At 46.3% G+C, this 16,367-nt stretch overlaps 1 protein-coding gene across 1 annotated transcript in view; it reads left to right on the top strand.

Moving 5' to 3' along the window:
* PRR5L (proline rich 5 like) overlaps positions 1-4,401 on the top strand; it is a 48,088-nt gene extending 43,687 nt beyond the window's left edge. The window contains exon 10 of the mRNA XM_086748898.1: positions 1,994-4,401. Coding sequence (XP_086605024.1) covers positions 1,994-2,376 — 383 coding nt within the window. The 3' untranslated portion in view covers positions 2,377-4,401. The remainder of the gene's footprint in view (positions 1-1,993) is intronic.
* Positions 4,402-16,367: the final 11,966 nt, after the last annotated feature.

The following is a 16,367-nucleotide window of genomic DNA, read 5'->3' as shown; positions in this document are numbered from 1 at the left end:
CACCTCTGCATAGCTGAAGCCACTGCAGGATAGATGTAATGTAAATATTAAATCATGGGATGAGGGAGTGCAATGAGCCATTACCTCAAGGGGCTACTGAGTTCTCTTTCTCCTCTCAGCCCAAGAGCTAAACAGCTCTTAAAGGTGTCTGACTCCCTCATGTAGAGGGGAGATGGGCACCTAGATGCATTTGAGGATCTCCAGCCTGGGTCAGTTGAGTTGCAAGTATACAACTGCCCCCACCACTGCCTTCTCTCTTTCGGTATCAGTACTTCACAGGAGTCAGAAATGAGGAAGCCCTGATAAGTACCCGTGAAGGCAGAGAAGCAGCTACTGCTAATGATACCGGTGTTACTTTGGTCTTGTCTGTGCCAGGGTAACTTTCCAAGACCCTGACACGGGCAGCAGCAGAACGCTAAGGCAGTGCATGGGGTTTGGTGATGCCAGTGGTGGGCCAGGATGCTCGCCCTGCCGCTGCCCTGCCTGCTGCTGCTGCCGGAGCTGCAAAGGGGGTTGCAGAGTGGAAGGCTGCTTGTCTGGCTCCTCCTTTAAATTACTTTTTCCCAATGCGCTCCAACACTACAGCTTGCTGTGGCTTGATCTGCAGATGACACTTCAAGAGTATATTTGCAGTAACCAGCCTCAAAAATCATTTGCACATACTTTTAAGCATGAAATGAGCCATTTTGAATGAATGTGTTACTGGCAGCAGCCGGGTGAAGTGTTGTCATAGCTTGGCTGCTGCCAGTGGTGGAGTTTTGGCTGCTCACTCGTTCCTCCCTGCAACAATATAGAGTTTGTTTTCTGCTTTTCTTCCTCATGCAAGCTTCCAAAACTCTTTTATAACCTTCAGTGACACATACTTTGCTTTGCATTTTGTTACTCTCTTATGCTCTGCAGTGTTGGTGGAAGTATTTTATACAGTTTAAAGGCTTCCGACTTTACTAAATGAGACCCTGCACTTCAAGGAAGTTGGTGAGAAACAGAAAGACAGGTAGGGAATAGCTTTATCAGCCACTTTGGAGACAGACCACATGAGGGGTTTAACACCACATGGCAACCATGTACAGCGGTGGAAGGCAGCAGGTGAAAAGTGATACTGTCTGATTCCACCTGCTAGGGCAGCGAATTACAGCGAACCAAGGCACAAACTCAGACCCCTGCTTTTCTTAAAGCTTTCCGCGACAGAAAATGAGGCTGGGGGCTGTGCCCTGGATTTGAGTTTTAAACTAGGCATTTTTCCCCCTTAATTTTTTTTGCCAAGCAGATGGTAGACCCTGCATCCATCAATTCTGTGTCACTGCCTTCCTCTTCTGCGCCTTTCCCCCCGGGCTGTTGTGCGCTGTTGCTGTGCACTGTTAGGTGTTTTCAGTACCCAGTGCCAAAACCAGACCAGTGGATGAAATGTTCTTTTTCTTGTATAATCTTAAAAAAAAAAATAATCAGTGGGATAATGCTAGCAGAACCACCTTTCCCTAGGCAGCTGGAGAGGCAGCCCACTGTAAGCATCAGGAATTTCATGTTGACACCAGCTAACAGAATCTCCTTAGAGAAATTTTCCAGAGAAAGGGATGGCAACTCAGGTCCTCACTGAATGTTTCTCTGAGGACTTGTGCCACTTTTGTGTGACTGATTTTCGTGAACCTGCATGTGAGAGCTTCTACTCAGGCCTCAGCCCCTTGGGTAAGAGAGGAGACCGTCACGATGTTGAAGAAAGCCCCTTTGCTGTACTCATTACTTTTTGGCTCTCTTCTCTTACAGGCAGCAGTACCATGTCCTTACAGCAGGATGGGAGGTGTCTCTTAACCCGGGGAGAGGCAGACCTGCTTTCCAAACCCTGGCAGAATGAACTTGACCATTTTTTGGTGGCAATGAGGCAGGATGCTCTGTAGCTGCTCACTGAGTCCTCTCTGTTCCCTGAGGCCAGCCTAGCAGTTCGGGATGTCTTTGTCTGTGCCTTGTTGACCGTTCCTGCTTCCTTTTTCTCTTTCAGAGAGGCGGTACTCCAGATCCCGCCCTAAGACTGGTGTACTGAACTATTCATCTCACGTGGTGACGAGCCGGCAGCCCAGCGAGATGGCCCTGACCCCGCTGACAGAGCAGGAGGGTGAGGCTTACCTGGAGAAATGCGGTAGCATCCGTCGCCACACTGTTGCCAACGCTCACTCTGACATTCAGCTCCTGGCAATGGCCTCCATGATGCACACAGGAATGGTGATTGAGGAGTCTGACAATACCGACAAGTGCCGCCTCCGGCAGCCCAGTTTTAGCCACAGGCAGTGCTCCAGTGAGCCCAGTATTGCCGACGGGCCAGAGGGAGTCATGGCAGTAGGTAGGCAGGACCCTGCAGAGCTGAACTGCACATCAGTCAGCTAGAAGAAGTCTTGCTGAGGAGAGGAAAACTGTATGCACTAAGCTGGACAAAGTGTTGTGTCATCCCTGCTGGGAAAAAAAAGAGAAAAATTCGAGTTCTGTTCATGCCATTGAAATGGCCATGAGGAATCTTACATCTCTTTGGAAACGCTCTCTAGATTTGTTTTTCTTGCCTGTCTGGGATCATCGTTTATGGAGGTACCAGGCTGCTCCCAAATGAGCACTGAGGGCTGCAAAGGTGTCGCTGTTGAACAGCACAGTCTACTTTCTGTAAGCTTTCTGCCTTTACTAGTCCAAACCCTTCAGCCTCAGGTTTCCTTCTGTTTCTTTGGAATGATACAAATTAGCCTCTTTCTGCTTTTCTCCCTCTTCCCCAGCTTTATGCTGCTTCTTTACTCTTTGTTCCTCCAGCAGAGATCTCTGTGCTAAATGTTCTCTTTGCATGTGGCACTAGGGTGGTGACGGCGAGGACTGCATTTTTCTCTTTTAAAGGTGAACTCAGGGATGAAACCACTTGGATCCTGCAGAAAGATCTGCTCAGTTGGCTAGTTGGCTTGTGAGAGAAGGAGATCCTTCACTTTGCCTCCCACGAGCATGGATGAAAAGTCCAAATCTGAACAAATCAGACTTTTTTCCTACACCTGAATAGAACTGAGTATACACGGATGTAATTAATATTATACCCAGTAATACCCAGCTGAGTAATTAATATGTACTGTCTTTGGTTTCAGTCATATCTTTGGGGTGCTGGTGTAAATTGGGTGCAAAGGATGAGTGGGTGTGTAAAGTGAGGCCAAAATATAAACCTGAGCATCCTAGCATTTGGCATCAATTGGAAGTGGTGGCAGGGCTACAATGAAAGGACAAATCTAACTGAATTCCTTTGCGAAGGAGATGCTGGGCAGAGTCCGCACTTGTGCGGGAGACTTTAAGATGCCTGTCAGCACTGGGCCATCGTGATTCCAGACCAGGAGGTGACAAACAGGATTTCATCCTTGGGCTGCTCTGGTACTTTTAGCACTTGTAGATTTCGTGAGACCAAAATAACCAGCAGGGTGTAGAAAGGAGTCCTGTCCGGTATTGTATTCGTGAAGTGCTCCTGACCTCCAGTGGTATCTGACTCAGCACAGTGTTGCTTTTAAGATAAAGCAAGGGCTCTTTGCAGTCTTTGTTTTTATTTTTATTTTTAAGATTAGGAGTGAGTCCAGTTTGCAAATGTCTGGGTTAGGCACTGCAGTCCGCAGTGTCTGCTTTGTAGCATCACTTGGTACTCAAATGCTGCTTCTATGGGAACAGAACCAATCTGTTCGAGCAGTCCCCTGGGATCCTCTGCTGATGTCTTGCTAAGCAGATTTGCAAGTGTAATTACAGGCTTAGAGGTGAACTGAAATGCTGCCTTAAATGTCAAATCCCATTAAAAATATGGATATAACACCACTGCCACTTGAATCTAGTCCCTCTGGTACTGACTGTAAATAAATCTGTCTTGACGAGGAAACAGAAGTTTAGGATGAGCCTTCAGGATTTTTCTTTGCATGCTATGACATTAACTGCAGAATTTGCCCTGCTTCTGTTGGGCATTAAGCATCTTCTGCTCCACTGGTTGCACCGAAAGTACAGCTCTGACCTGTCAGGATATGGCCTTAGTGGCATGTGCAGCAAAAAGAAAGCAGATTATTTGGTAACAAAGCATCAGAAACACCAGAGATGAGCACAAGTCATACTACCTTTGTAAAAGAGGTGATTGCTTTGTCTCCTGTGGTTTGCAAATGTTGAAAGAGATACTTGAATGGGCCTGGTTTTTTCTTGCAGTCACCTAAAGGCCCCTGGCTGTTGGCCTTTGTGGAAATGCTGAGTGTTTTGATCACCAGCTGTGCTTACATGTTGAAGAACAAAGATTTAGTTGTGCTGGTTGCCTCCTCCTCAGAGCATGCATGGTCCAGTGGAGGGCAGGAAGATGTGGCTTTAAGGAGTCTTCTTTTCAGATGTATGATAGGATAAATTGCCCTCCTATTCACGGATTAGATTGACCAGGCCAACTTATTTGTTGTCATATGCCCCAGTGTGGCCATGGGTTGTGCTGGAGCTTCAGGCTGTCTGTGGTGACAGCCGAACCTAGTAGACCATGCTGGTCTCACCTTGGCACAGTCCCTCCAGTGTGGAGCACATGATGGCATCCTGCTCAAAAGGAATTTATTTGGCCCCTTGCAGTGATTTAAAGCCTTCTCTTAGTCATAGTGGGGCGTGTGGGGATGTGATCACCCTGCAGCATTTCAGTTCACTCTTATGAACGCTTTTTTCTTTCTGTTTCTCCTCTAACCCCTTTGCCTTCTGTAAATACCCAAACCACTTGGATTAGTGAGTAGCGCCCTCTTTTATGATGAAAATTAGAATGATTTATTTATTTCCTGACGTATTCTTGGATCATCTCTAGGGCTAATACGGATCCGGTCCTGGTTTTAACTTGAATTTATTTTGTTTTACATGTATGTATAATTTGAATTATTTTGATTTTGTGTCTGTTACTTTGCAAAAATTTGCACCAAGCCACTCTGAATCATGCACTTCCCCAGTTGTTTTGGTTTTTAGGGAGAATTAAAGCTGGTGGCTTTACTTTGTAAACTGAAGTAAAAAAAAAAAAAAACAACTTGTTCTGTAAACCACACTGAGGGTCTGGTCATGAGCACCACTTTTACAGCCATGTGCAATGCACAAGCCTCTGCAAGCCCATACCTTTCACAGGCAGACTGGGTGAACCTGGAAGTGGTGGGAAAGCTGCGCCCTGCGGCTGCCGTGATGGCAGTGCGAGGCTGGGACCCAAGGGCCATGGGGGCAGACCTGGGGGGCAGCGCTGAGTGGCTGCTCTCCGCTGAGGATGCTCTCATCCTGCAGAGGCTCAGTCCCCTGGAAGTGAAAAGCAAAGACTCTGTCCCCGGGCCAGAACCGCAATGTGAGGAACACTTGCGTTTTGGATACAGGGTTCTGGTCTGGGATTACACTCCTTCACCACTCACCATGTCACACAGCTGTGGGGCTACAGGGCAGGTCTTTTCTACCCTCATGGTCATCTACTTGAGAAAACCTCTTGGAAGAGCTGTCAGAATGGGAAGGAGGGATTTCTCTCACCACCTCCCAAAGTCTGTGTGTAACCTTCTAATGGGATAATTATTTAGACTGAGTCACTTCCCATCACACCAAATCTGTGAAAAATTATATTTTTACTCTGTCTCCTCTTCTTAAGGTATGTAATTTATTTTCCATGTCTGTACAATTCTGTCATAAACTGAGGGGGCCTCAGCAGAAAGCTATTCTTAGTACAACTGGCCTTTTTCATGACATCCCCCATAGGCAAGCAGCATGTTTTTATCACCAGCAAGCAGAGCTTCTTCAGTCCTCAGCTGCGTGGGCAGCAACCTGGTTTATATTTTGTTTTTTTTTCTCTCTGAAGAAATGCAGTAGATCTTGGTACTGGCACTGGTGGCAGCAGGGAGAGTGCTGCAGGGTTTGCATTGATCCTAAGGTAGGGTATTGCCCTTTCTTTTTAGATCCAAATGGCAATAGGTTCCCCTGGAAGGAATAGTCTTCTGATGCTTAAAACCCTGAGTCAACAGATGGAGAATGCTTGGCTCTGACAGGCAGCCTGTGTGTCCCAGAGAGCAGAAACTGAGTGTCTAGTGAGGCACAAATTGTGGTGTTTATGGTGCACTTATATGAACTTCTTAATTCTGCTGTAGACCCAGAGTAGCCAGTTTCCCTAACTGGGTTCCCTGTTCCTTCCCAACCTGGCTCCTTCCCGGTGCCAGCAGCAGGGCTCTTGGGCCAGGCACACACCTCACATTCTGCGTGTGGGGGTTTCCAGCGAGAGAAAGGGGAGTTGAGCAGTGTAGAAACTCAGCCAAAGCTGAGACACTGACTTGCACTGAATTGCCAGAGCCAGAATTGCAAGTTCTGTGCTGAGAGCAGAAGGTGCTGCCCGTGCAGAGGGCTGCAGGCAGGGCCCTGCCGTGACACTCACGCTCACTCTGTATGGGTCTTTCTCATACTTAGGAAAGGCTGAAAAAGGGTGATTTTTTAAGTGTTGGTGCTATACAAGTGAAAGTAAGCTCCTATGTTAATTCACAACTGAAATTTAGAAGCAGATAAAGATCTGTTCAGCTGTGGAAATTGCAGCCAGTAGAAGCGAGTGATTGTGCTTTAACCAGTGATTTTATTTCAGCAGGCACCTATCCATGCCGTGAGGCCCAGGTACCTCCTCACCGAGCCAGAGTCAGGCCCTTTCCATAGCCCCACGAATCTTCCCCGTGCCATTTCATCAGCGGCACATCTTCAACGGGCTGTGGAGGAGGCTGAGAGAGCGCATCCTTCTGTTAGTCTGCCCTTTGTGGTAAACCACCCACTCCTGAAAGAAATGTGCGTGTCATATCGAGCCACAAATCAGGCGTTGAAACTCCCAAAAAAGGTGGGGAGCCAGACTGTCTGCACTCCCCAGCTGCCCCATTCCTTGCATGGGATGGGTCTCCGCAGAGCCGCCACCGCTTCCCGCGCCAAGCGGCCTGGCAGCGGAGCTCAGGAAATCAGGTGAGAAAGTAAGACTTACCCTGGCACAGATGGCCCGTGGTACCCAGGGAGTTTCCCAGGGGGACGTGAGCTGGAAATTCAGCCCACAGTCAGCTTGTTTCTCGCTCACAAACACTACAGCTCCATAGGAAAGCCACCACAAATTTTCCTCCTAATTCAAAGTGGCAAGAGTGTGGCCGCTATTTGGTATCTCCCTGAGCAAAGAGGAGATAATTAGTCATCCTATACATTTTTCAAATGTGGAAGGCACGTCTGGCAGCACAACAACAGCTTAAATGGGATTTTGTTACTTACTCACCCGTTTGGAGAGTGCTTACAGTCCCCCTTGCTATCCCAACAGCTCCCAGTGAGGGCACCAAACACCTAACTAAATAAACAAAAGCTTCAAAAGAGCAGTGCCAGCTTTTAAAGCAGCTTAGCAGCAAAGGCACAGCCTATTCTCATTAATACAGTGCTTAAAAAGGCATGCGGTAAGATAGCAGCCGCTTTCCACCCCAGCACTGGCTGATCTTTATTCATTGCACCCGAAGATGCCTTGAGTACCTCTGTTGGTTATATCCAACCATTATTCCCACCTGGGAGAGCAAGTGCTGTGTAATTGTTTTGCCAGCTTATGTCTCCCCTATGTGTAAGCTCATCCCTTTCAGGGAAGGAATCTTGCCCCAAGCATTTCTCTAAATCTGGTGAAAGCTGTCTGAAGTACACAAGGAGTGGCAACTTGGTGTGTATTAGTAGTTTGGGCTGCATTTCTCCAGTCCACATGATAAAAAGAAAGAGCAATTCCAGTGAGGAAATAAGTGAACTGAAAATTGTCGTTATTAACCAGTAGTTCCTAGTTGTGTATGGCCAACACACTCTCTGGGCTGCAAAGACAGGTGTGCGTGTAGGAGACACATCTGTGTGGGAGAACGTATGGGAGAGGGCAATGAAGAAGAAATACAGGCAGGTAAAGGAAATAGCTGACTAGATTAATCTTTTCCCAGATAATTGGTATAACAGAAGGTGGGGTAGAGGCTTAATTATAGTTTGGTCATCAGACTTTTCAATGAGCAAAAGGGAAGCGAACTCCTTCAAAAAACTCCAAAAATAAAATGGCTTGAAGGACCTCACCTACCTTAAACTCTACCATAGTACAGAGCAGCTTTGCAGTAGCTATAAATTGCAGCAATATTCAGGGAGTTGCTGTTTGAAGTGTCTGTCATTGGGCTTCAGAGCTAACTCCCACTTATGCCAAGAGCTAGTTTGTAATTCTTGTGGCGTAATTATCATAAACTGTGCAGTAACATCTTCTGTTACACTGGAAAATAGATTGCAGTCATAGAATCATTCTGATCTTGAAATTTATGAAGGCAGCTGCATTGGCTCACACCCAGGAGTTTTCTGCAGTTGCTATCATCATTGAAAATTATTTTATTTTTTCTTTTCTTTTTAACTTGAAAGCATGAGTTCTGTGAGAATCCTCAAAAAGCAGACAGGCCAGTTACGAGATGCTCAGGGTTCAAGTCAGTACTGCACCAGCACAACCTGGAAAGTAATAGAATTTAAATGTTAGCAAGAAACTGCAGAATCTGTGCCATACATCACCTGCCCTGTAGGCCTCTTAGGCTGATGTATACCCGTTATTGGTAAACAAGCCCTCTTTTCCACCGTAAGTTTTAATCCACTTCAAACTAAATGCTTATTGATTAACATATACCAGTGGTTCTTGGAGCAGAAACAAGAAGTCCTCTCTTGTCTCCTGTGTATCTATCTCTAAGGGGCAGCTTCACTATTACAAGTGCTAAACATGCTGTCTTTCTTGAGGCTCATCTCAGGCCAATGAATTATCATTTATTTGCTGTGTGGTTGGATATAAGAGATGAGAAGGTGGGAGAGGCTGTTCTGAAGGAGGGGACTCACCCTATGTGTGAAAAGTCCCCCTTAAGTGATATATGCACTGTATTTACAAGAAACACCCTGCTCTAATCCCTTTTTTTTTTTTTTTTGTTCTCTTTGGTGGGGATGGGAGGGGAGCTCCCATGTGCATTTGGGACTTTGACTCTCAGGGATTCAGAATGACTCTCCTTTACAAGTTTGAGTGAGTGCTGGGGAGGGGAGAAAGAAGGGGATTTCTTGTGATTTTTCCCCAATCCTCAGTTTTTCTCAGAAGACAGTGGTGGGCAGCTATTACATGCTGAGCATCACTGCATTTGGTAATGCAGATGGAGCTCCTCTAAGCTCCTCCGTTCAGCCTGGTGCTGGATATCATCAGCCTTTCCTCTGGCTCTTAAACGTTACACATCTTTCTTCCCTGCCAGCCCAGTGTCGGACCGGAGGCGTGCTGCCCACTGCTCCCATCGTCCTGGTTAAAAGCGGTGGCTCATCCTTAACAGCACTGTGGCAAAAAGCAGCTGCCGCTATCTAGTCATTTCCCCATCAAAGACAGCGTCCCCATGTCTTTAAAGTCCAGCTCTTTGAAATGAAAACAAATGCTGAAGTAAATGAGGCCTGACAGCATTTGCCATGAGCGCCCTCCTAGCTTTTGACAGTGTGTAAGCTGGTGCGAACAAGACGCCCACGCTTGTCAGCCAAACAAACAAAGCAGCCCATCTTCAAAAGCTTATGTCTTTGTCTTTCCCCAGTGCTTAATCGAATCCCCTGGCTGGCTGCATTGTTATTGCCATCCTCCTTCGCTCCGGGCTTACAATGTGGAGTGGAAATCGGTTAAGATCTGTACCCTCCATCTGTTTGGGGTTTTTTTTGCCCCCCCAATTGTGATGATTACCTGATTCACCTGCAGAGCCAGTGATGCCCTCAGAGGGCAGCAGCAGGGCTCTATCCACACCTCCTCCGGCTTGGCAGGAAGACCCAGCTCTATAAAATATTAAGTGGGGGTGCATTCAACTGTGGGGAGGCAGGTGGAGTGGAGCTAGGCCTTTGAGAGGTTGGATGTTTACTTTGTAGACATGTTCCTATGTTACTTGTTTGGGGTTGCCTCAAATGGGCTTTTGACAGTCTTAGAGGAAAGCAAATTTGTCCTTTGTCACTTGCCCTGTCCCTTACCCCATTTGCCCTCCCTTCCCCTCGGTGCCAGCTGGCAGCCCTCACCTCCTGTACCTGCTGTGTGGGCCTCAGTGTGCTGCCGTGCGCTCAGCTCAGGGGCTGTGCTGTGCAGAGAGATGCAAAGTGGCTCTGAAAGGAGGTAAGTCAATTTTGTTAATGCTGGAGAGGGGGTACAGGGCATTACCGCAGAAAATGTGGTTTGGGGAGGAGGAGGGCAGAACCCTTGGGCCAGGCCTGAAGGGGCTCCAGGTGCTTAGTGCCACAAGCCTCCTTTGGCAATTCTTGTGGGGAAAGCAAGGGGTGTGTGTAGGAGATGAAGCTTTTGGGTTAGCAACAGCCATGCTCATACTCAGTATATCCTTTCAACCTGTTTCCTATCCTCCAGCTTCCTGAGACTGCTAATAGGTGTCCTTTTTCTTGCTGAAGCTGATAAAAGGTGTGTTTATCTCACTATTGCAGATCTGCTCTATCCAGCAGCGTCTGTAAATGTAACCAGTGGAAATCAAGGAACTGAAGTTTTTGGCTGCCCTACAGGGCTCACATTGCCAGAAACTCCAAAGTTTCTCCAGCTGCAGTGGTGTTTGAAGTCCAAACTGAGAGACCTAAGCCAGATCAGGTTTTTTGGGTGTGCCTTTCAATCATGAGAAATCACAGGTATCAAGTGCTACCAGCAGGCTCCACAATCACCCCTTCATAAAACAGGCAATTGCATCAAAATGCTGGCTGAGGTGCAGCTTCTGTAGGCTTGCATCTCACAGGCAGGGCAGCCTTTGGTGAAGGGGGGAGCCACGTGTGGAAGTGGGACCAACGTGGTCCTGCGATTAATGCTGGAATCTTCTTTTGCTTCAGACATTATAGATAACAAAAACTGCAGGTCTGTTAGCAAGCCACTCATGAGAAACATACTGTGAAAGCCTTGGATGGAGGAGGTCAGTTATTTACCTCACTGGATGGCAGGGCACTCTGTTATGTGGGAAAACTATCCATTGGCCTTTCAGGGATTCAGCACGCAGCTGGATGCAAGTTTATCTTGTGACCTTGAAGGGAAGCAAGTAAATAGAATGGTTAAATGAACTGTAACGGATCAGCTTGTGTTTCTGAAGGACAATCAATAGAGTGCAACAACAGGCGTGGATTGCTCTAAGGGTTGAAGCTCACACTGCAAAGGCAAAAAAAAACCAAAACAAACCAACCCCTGTTTCTATCTTGCTTTGTATCGGAATTGCTTGTTCAGAGACATTCCTTCCTGTGCTACTCACCATCACTCAGTGATGAGCTGTGGCGTTGAGGTCATGGTCTGAGAAACGCTGTTTGGGAAAGTGGACAAGCAAGTGAATTGGTAAAGTCATGAACTGAAAGTCTGGGTGAATAAACATCTCCCCCCTACCCTGAGACAGGGATTTTGTGGGTTCAGGGAGATCAAAGGCTAGGGGGAAAGACAGATTTTTGTACATGTTTATGTTGCTGCATGCTCTGGGATTAACAACCTGCGTGTGAAGGTGCATTCATGTCACCCTTCTGATGGATCAAAAGTGACAGGAATGAAGCCTGAGTTTGTGACTTCTCTTTTCCAGAACAAAATGCCACCGCTTGTTGAAAGACGTGGGGAGAAAATGTGTGGTTTTGTCTGTGGAAAGCCTTGACTCAGTAAAGAAATTCTGCCAAGACAAAAAAAAAAATCTCCTTGCTGAGTGCCAGTTTGCAGGAGAGGCCAGAAAGACAGCGTGTGATGAGAGCCTGGCACATGGCATTGCAGCCACAACAGATGTGGAGCAGCACAGTGAGCTGAGGCAGACTGGGATGGAAGGTCTCAGTGGAAAATAGAGATTGGTTATGATGGGCCCAAACAGCAAAAGGCTGAGATCAAAATAAAAAACTCCACGTCTGTCCTTACATGGAGTTTGAATCCTAAATTAAAAGGAAAATCATCTTTGGCGGCTGTTAAGAGAACTTTCCACAAATCAAGCAAGGAGTAAAACCTCTCAGTTTTGGAAATGACTTGCAAGAAAATGATCTCTTAAGACAGGGAAGTTTTAGATGTCTTTAAATTAGGCTTGAGTAAATAGTCCTCCAAAGAGAGAGATGTTCAGCATGAATTACAGTAAATTACAATGGTCAAGAAGCACTGAGGGCAGGACACTTCACTGGTAATGTGCTTTGGAAGACCTCAGCCATAAATTTGTTTGAAAATAATTATCTAGTTGGAGATCTCCCTGCTCCTTGCAGGGGGGGTTGGACTAGATGACCTTTAAAGGTCCCTTCCAACCCAAACCGTTCTATGATTCTATGAATAATGCTCACCTCTGCCACCCCATCCTCCAGGGGGGGGAAAAAAAAACCAAACAAAAAACCAACCAAAAAAAAAAGCACTGATGATTCAATCAGAAGCAGCTGGAGTGCTCTGCCATGCTTTCTGCCTGAATAACTGGATGAATGTATGTTAGTTTGTGCTTATAGTCTTGTGGGTTATGTCCTGTCTAATCCTGGAAATAAGTGCTCATGAGCCGGGTGTCCTTGCCCTCTTTCAAATAACTGAATGCTGCAAGTAGGCGTTTGCTACACCAATGTGCAGGCCGGTACTCCTTCCTGCTGAAAAGACCTCATTGCTCTTACTTTTTGTTATTGCTCATTGACATTCAGGAGTTTAGTTTAATTTTGCAGTAGGAAGCTGTACCAAAATGGATGTGAAGGTAGTACCCTGACAAAAGCTTTTCATTGAAGGAGGGACTGAGTGAGGGGGTGAGGTCTGGTACCCTGTACATGTGAGCATCTCTTAGTTCTTCCATTCCTTGTGGTGGCTTCTTCAAAGGGCATCATCCTCACTTTGTGTGGTCTTGTGTTGCCCTATTCAGATATATTTTCAAGGAGCAATAAGCCTTGTTCAGTGATTACAATTAAATTAAGACAGAGTTTAGGTGCAGCAGTCCAGTTCTGTTATTGCAACAATGCATGGTAATGAATCAAAAGGGCTTACCCTTACTCTTACCCTTTCTGATTCTGATAAGGACACATGAAGATGTTGGACACACAGTTCTGGCTCAAAAACCTGAGGACAGTTGGACTGGACTGAGATGATCTTTATTAGATTTTATGATTTTTATATTTATATCTAGTGTCGTAGTTCGGCCTCGATCGGGACCAGACTACGCAGTTTCTCTCTCACTCCCCCCACCCTCCGAGAGAATAGGGGAAGATGATATAAGAAAAACGGCTCAAGGTTTGAGATAAGGACAGGGAGAAACTCCTTAAAGTTACCGTTACGGGCAAACAAAGACTTGGGGAAAACTATTCAGTTATTACTAAAAACAGCAGGATAATGAGACAGAGAACAAGATAACTTCTCCCCACCCCTCCCTCTTCCCGAGCTTAACATTATCTCTACCACCTTCCCTCCATGAGCGGCACAGGGGTGAAGAGAAAATGGGGGTTGTGGTCAGTTCATCACGCGTTGTTTTACGCCACTGCTCCATAGTCAGGGGAAGAACTCCTCACATTCCTTCCCTGCTCCTTCGTGGGGTCCCACCCGTACGCAACAGTCCTTTGTGAAAGTGCTTCGGTGTGGGTCATCTCTTCCATGGGGTGCAGTCCCTACAGAACAGCTGCCCCAGCAGGCCCTCCACGGGCCACAACCACCTTCAGGCATCCACCTCCCCCAGTACAGGGTCCTTCACGGGCTCCAGGTGGATCTCTGCTCCTCCATGGGCCTCTATGGGCTGCAGGGAGACAACCTGCTCCACCATGGTCGTCACCACAGGCTGCAGGGGAATCTTGGCCAGGAGCCGCATTACTCCTCCCCCTCCTTCTTCACTGACCTTGGCATCTGCAGCCGTTCCTCTCACAAGAAAAGTTCTTCACAACAGGCTGGCAGACACCTCTCAGAATCTCTTCACATCATCCAGCTCATCTCCTCTCCACTTCTTGCAGCCAGGCCGGGCTGAGTTGCGCCCAGTCGGCTGCCTGGTGAGAGGCCAGAGGGTGAGGCCTGCAAGGCCCACGAGGCCTGTGCCTCCCCCTCTGCCCCTGCTCAGCTTCTTCACATCTTCTCTTCTCTCTCTCTTCCCCCCCCCCCCCCCCCCCCCCCCCCTTCTTAAATACGTTATCGCAGAGGCGTTATCACACGACATTCTGCTGCCAGTTGGCTCGGCCTTGGCCAGCAGCGGGTCTGCCCTAGGCCCGGCCGAGTCCACTGAACAAAGGGGAGCGACTTCTAGCAGTTTCCTACAGAAGCTGCCACCTTAGGGCCCACCCCCACTAAACAAAACCACAACACTAGTTACATATTGTGTACATTTATATATGATCTATTTATATTATACATTATATTATATTTGTATATACTTAATACATTATATCAATATTATTACATCACATTACATACTTTCAACAATTTTAAAATATGTATTTAATTTGTATATATTATATACTTGTGATTTTTTAATTGAGTTTATTATCTTTATTACTGCTTCATTAACTTTATTTGAGACTATTACAGCTGGGCTGAGAACACACAAGAGTCAGAAATGGGCAGAAGTTAAAATACGGCTCCTTTGCATTCACACACTGGCCTGCATTGCTGTCTGAAAGCCTTGTGCAAGGAACCAAGGAACCCGCTGTGGGCATTCACCTCTGTCCTTCTATTTAATTGTTTGGTCACGGTGGTCGGTGGTCTGACCTTCCCCTTCCCAACAGTACTGACTTGCCTTTCAAGATCATTGTGTTTTCTACTCTTATGAAGTCTAACCCCCTTCCATTGCCAGGGTTTTTTTTTTTTTAAAAAAAAAAGTCCAGGTGCCGTAGCTGAAGCAAAGCAAAAAAAAAAAAAAAAAAAAGCAGATCACTGAGCTGAATTTTAAATCTTGATTCACATACTGAATTTTAATTAGAAGCATAAGGACAGGCACATGCCTGTATAAAGGACTGTGGCATGAAGAAACCCAAGTGTTAGCCCAAGGAGCTGCTTCTAGGCGGTGAATCACACTGGAGGCTCTTCCTTAGGTAAATCTGAACTCCACATTGTGGGAAGTTTATCACACCTGAGTGTGACACTGAAACTAGGAAAACTTGTATGTGTCACTTTTCCTTGGCAGTACCTTGGTTCCTTAACACTCTGTTAGCAAAGCCCAAGTTCATACCTGGCTGAAGCTACCGCTTTATTAAAGGCAGCAACAGAAGCAAAGTTAAATCTTAGAGAGAAACAGGTCCATGCATGCATAAATGATTACCGAAATGGTAATGAAAATGCTGAGCTCAAGCATCCTGTCATAGAACTTGGCAAGCCAAACTCCTGGACTTCACAGGACACCTTTGCCTGCCACCCTGCTGCTGTGTGAGCAGTCAGCAAGAGGAGTATCTGCTGCTGAGGACAGAACGGAAAACCAACATGTAACCAACACTGGTCTGTAGCAGAGGAATAGGGACTCTGCAGAAAACAATGTTCTCTGCAGATCAGGTGAGATAAGATGAGGGTTGTCTTGTTGCTTTCCCCCTCACCCCTATTATCAGCTGAGTTTCATGGAAATTGGGTTCTGTCTGGGAGAGGTAAGAAACTGAAAACTCATGTTTTTGGGCAGTTGATCACAGGGTTTTTAGCAAGCTATCACTTCTGCTTTTAATAAGCTGAGAGAATGCAGGAGGTTTTGTTTTTTTTTTTTTTTTTTTTCCCCAACATTATCAGTACTCAACTGCTAAAGCACTGCTCCCTTTACCCCTTGGCCCCTTCATGGTGGAGTGGGTTAAGTCTCCTGGACGAAAGCCACCAGCTGAAATCACTAACCTCAGGAACCTTCATGGGCTGTATTGCCTCAGAGATCAGGCAGAGCACAAACTGAAAGGCAAAGGAGGCTCATTAGTTGAGGCTGGGAATGCACCTAATAACAAAACTATTTTCCTGTTTCAGTGGCCTCCTCTCACATAGTTTCAGAAATTTTCCTATTCTATCTGAGAGGAAAAAAAAACCCAACCAAACCTAGCCTTTCAGCTGTGAAATCTGAGCGCTTGTTTCCGAGGAACGAATGGGTTCAAAGAACATGACTGCCGAAAGACTGGACAGTGAAGCAGGGCTCCAGGTTTTGAGCTGAAAGACTATCTTCATGATGCTGTAGCTCAGTCTTTACTTGCTTCTCCTCAATCATAAAATAGCAAGGTAAATTCACTTTTACAATATCATATTTTTTTTTTTTTTCTGAAATAGAGAAAATTGCATTCTTTTAGAGGAGAGGAGAGGCGGTGATAATAACAGCTCTGCTTGGAATAAAATACAAGTGAGGGTGGACTAAAGCTATGACTACTGCTTCAGAATCTCTTTCTGCTTTGTTGCAGGCAAGAGGAAACGAAAAAAAGAATAGGAGAAACCAAGACAGTTCTGTCTGTGGGTT

The sequence above is a fragment of the Chlamydotis macqueenii genome, chromosome 5, assembly GCF_036417535.1.
Source record: "Chlamydotis macqueenii isolate bChlMac1 chromosome 5, bChlMac1.mat, whole genome shotgun sequence".
NCBI classification, from domain to species: Eukaryota; Metazoa; Chordata; class Aves; order Otidiformes; family Otididae; genus Chlamydotis; species Chlamydotis macqueenii.
Note: the sequence above shows the minus strand (reverse complement) of the source record. Positions and strands in the feature narration are given on the sequence as shown.